Source organism: Sardina pilchardus, chromosome 16 (genome assembly GCF_963854185.1).
Source record: "Sardina pilchardus chromosome 16, fSarPil1.1, whole genome shotgun sequence".
Lineage (NCBI taxonomy): Eukaryota > Metazoa > Chordata > Actinopteri > Clupeiformes > Clupeidae > Sardina > Sardina pilchardus.
In genome coordinates, this window is record NC_085009.1 from 8,661,562 (window position 1) to 8,664,061 (window position 2,500).

Genomic DNA, 2,500 nt, shown 5'->3' on the forward strand with positions numbered 1-2,500 from the left:
GACTCACCCGTGTTAAGTTAGCCACCCACCCCTGACTGACCAGTGTTAAGTTTAGCCGCCCCTGACTCACCCGTGTGGAGCTTGGTGCCGTTGGTACAGGCCACCATGGCGCCCATGCTGGGCTGGGAGGTCATGCCGGACATGGAGTCCACAGCGACATCCACCACGTCCGCGCCGGCCTCGGCGCACGCCAGCATGGCCGCCACGCCCGCGCCCGCCGTGTCGTGGGTGTGCACGTGGATGGGCACCTCGGGGAAGCGGTCGCGCAGCGCGCCAATCAGCACCCGGCTAGACTCGGGCTTCAAGAGCCCCGCCATGTCCTGAGGAGAGAGGGAGAGAGGGAGAGAGAGGGAGACAGAGAGAGAGGGAGAGAGAGAGGGAGGGAGACAGAGAGAGGGAGACAGAGAGAGGGAGAGAGGGAGGGAGAGAGGGAGAGAGAGGGAGACAGAGAGAGAGGGAGAGAGAGAGGGAGGGAGACAGAGAGAGGGAGAGAGGGAGGGAGAGAGGGAGAGAGAGGGAGAGAGAGAGAGAGGGAGAGAGAGAGGGAGATAGAGAGAGAGGGAGAGAGAGAGAGAGGGAGAGAGAGGGAGAGAGAGATAGAGAGACAGAATGATGATGATGACACATTCTATATTAGTGAGGGTTGAACAAAAGCACACAAATAAATAAATTAACCTCCAGTCGCCCCAAACTGACATAACAGAGCAGCAGGAGGAATGAGCTGCTGCAGCAAAGAAGAGATAGAGAGACACAGCGAAAGAGAGAGTGACAGATATGAACGAAAGAGCGATGAATATGAATTTGAATGAATATGTAAAGGGAAATATGAAGGAGAGCCAGATGAGCAGGTAGCGGTGCTGAGTGACAGAGCAGAAACCCTGTTATGAACTCTGAAATGCTATGTAGATTTAGCCGCCGATGGAGCTACCCATGGTGTGCAATCAGGCCGCTATTCAGCCTTGTGTTACTCCTAAGACTCACAATATCACCTCAAATGAAGCAACATGCTATTACACAACACTCTAACCACAATATCCAGAGGGTATGAATCAGAGATTGTTATTTTTAACCTCTGTGCAGTAGGCAAGTACATGTTGTTATCAATATACCGGCAGGATGACAAACCACCTTAAGAATATTCTAATTGTCTAATATTGTTATATTAATAATATACATGTAGTTAATGACATGTTTACATTTGTGCTACAAAAGAGTACGGTAGGTCAGGATTAAGCTTTCCTTTTTTTCCCTCAAGACTGTAACGCTGCCAGTGGCAAATGGCTTTTAGTGGTGAATGATTACTTTATTCTCTAGTATTTATAAAAACATTGCAGAAATACCATTAAGCTTCCTGAATTCTTCCATCCCTACTTTGCAAGTTTCTCTAGCTCTGCGTGTCCCTTTGCGCCCACCGTACTCTACCTTGATGGAGAGTACGTGCGTGCCGGCTTTGACCAGCTCCTCGGCCAGCCCCAGGTAGTAGTCCAGCGAGTACTTCTGGCGCATGGGGTCGGACACGTCGCCCGTGTACGAGATGGCCGCCTCCACCACGCCGCCCGCCGAGCCCGCCGCCTCCATGCCCAGGAGCATGTTGGGAAGGTAGTTGAGCGAGTCGAAGACGCGGAAGATGTCCATGCCGTTCTCCTTGGCGACCTCGCAGAACCTGGAGTGGACGGAGGTAGAGGTGGACAGAGCACCGTTAGAACGTAAAAAGGGAACGCGAGAGAAGGTCATATGTTTAGGATATGAAAAAAAGGACGCGAGAGAAGATCCTATGATTAGGATATACTGCACTGTAAGAAAGGGCATGAGAGAAGGTCACGTGATTAGGATATGAGAAAAGGACAAAAGAGAGGTAGATGTATGGAATGGAATGGAATGGACTGCATTTATATAGCGCTTTTTTCGGCTTCTGCGAGCACCCAAAGCGCTTTACATATCATGCCTCACATTCACCCCTTCACACACCGATGGCGGAGTCTGCCATGCAAGGCGCCAACCTGCTCATCGGGAGCACTGGGGTTGGGTGTCTTGCTCAAGGACACTTCGACAAGGTCAGGAGGAGTTGGGCTCGAACCAGAAACCTTCCAGTTACTGGACGACTCCTCTACCTCCTGAGCCACTGCCGCCCCAGGTGGACAGAGTACCGTTAGAACGTAAAAAAGGGAACACGAGAGAAGGTCATATGTTTAGGATATGAAAAAAGGACGCGGGAGAAGATCCTATGATTGGGATATACTGCACTGTAAGAAAGGGCATGAGAGAAGGCCACGTGATTAGGATATGAGAAAAGGACAAAAGAGAAGGTCCTATGATTAGGACATGAGAGAAGGACATGAGAGAAGGACATGTCACAAGGACATGAGAGAAGAATATGCTATTAGCACTTGAGAGAAGGGCAGAGAAGAGTCTGGAAAGGTGACAATAGAAAGGATACGATAGAAGAAAAGGACAAAGAGGAAAGAGGAAGTAGGGAAATATGAAGGGATGAAGGATAAGG

General features: G+C 50.1%; 1 protein-coding gene across 1 annotated transcript in view; it reads right to left on the reverse strand.

Moving 5' to 3' along the window:
• The window catches only part of pcxb (pyruvate carboxylase b), a gene marked incomplete in the record, with an annotated part of 199,438 nt that overhangs the window by 38,607 nt on the left and 158,331 nt on the right, over positions 1–2,500 (reverse strand). The window contains 2 exon segments of the mRNA XM_062516519.1: positions 71–320; positions 1,423–1,663. Of these exon segments, the coding sequence (XP_062372503.1) occupies positions 71–320; positions 1,423–1,663 (491 nt within the window).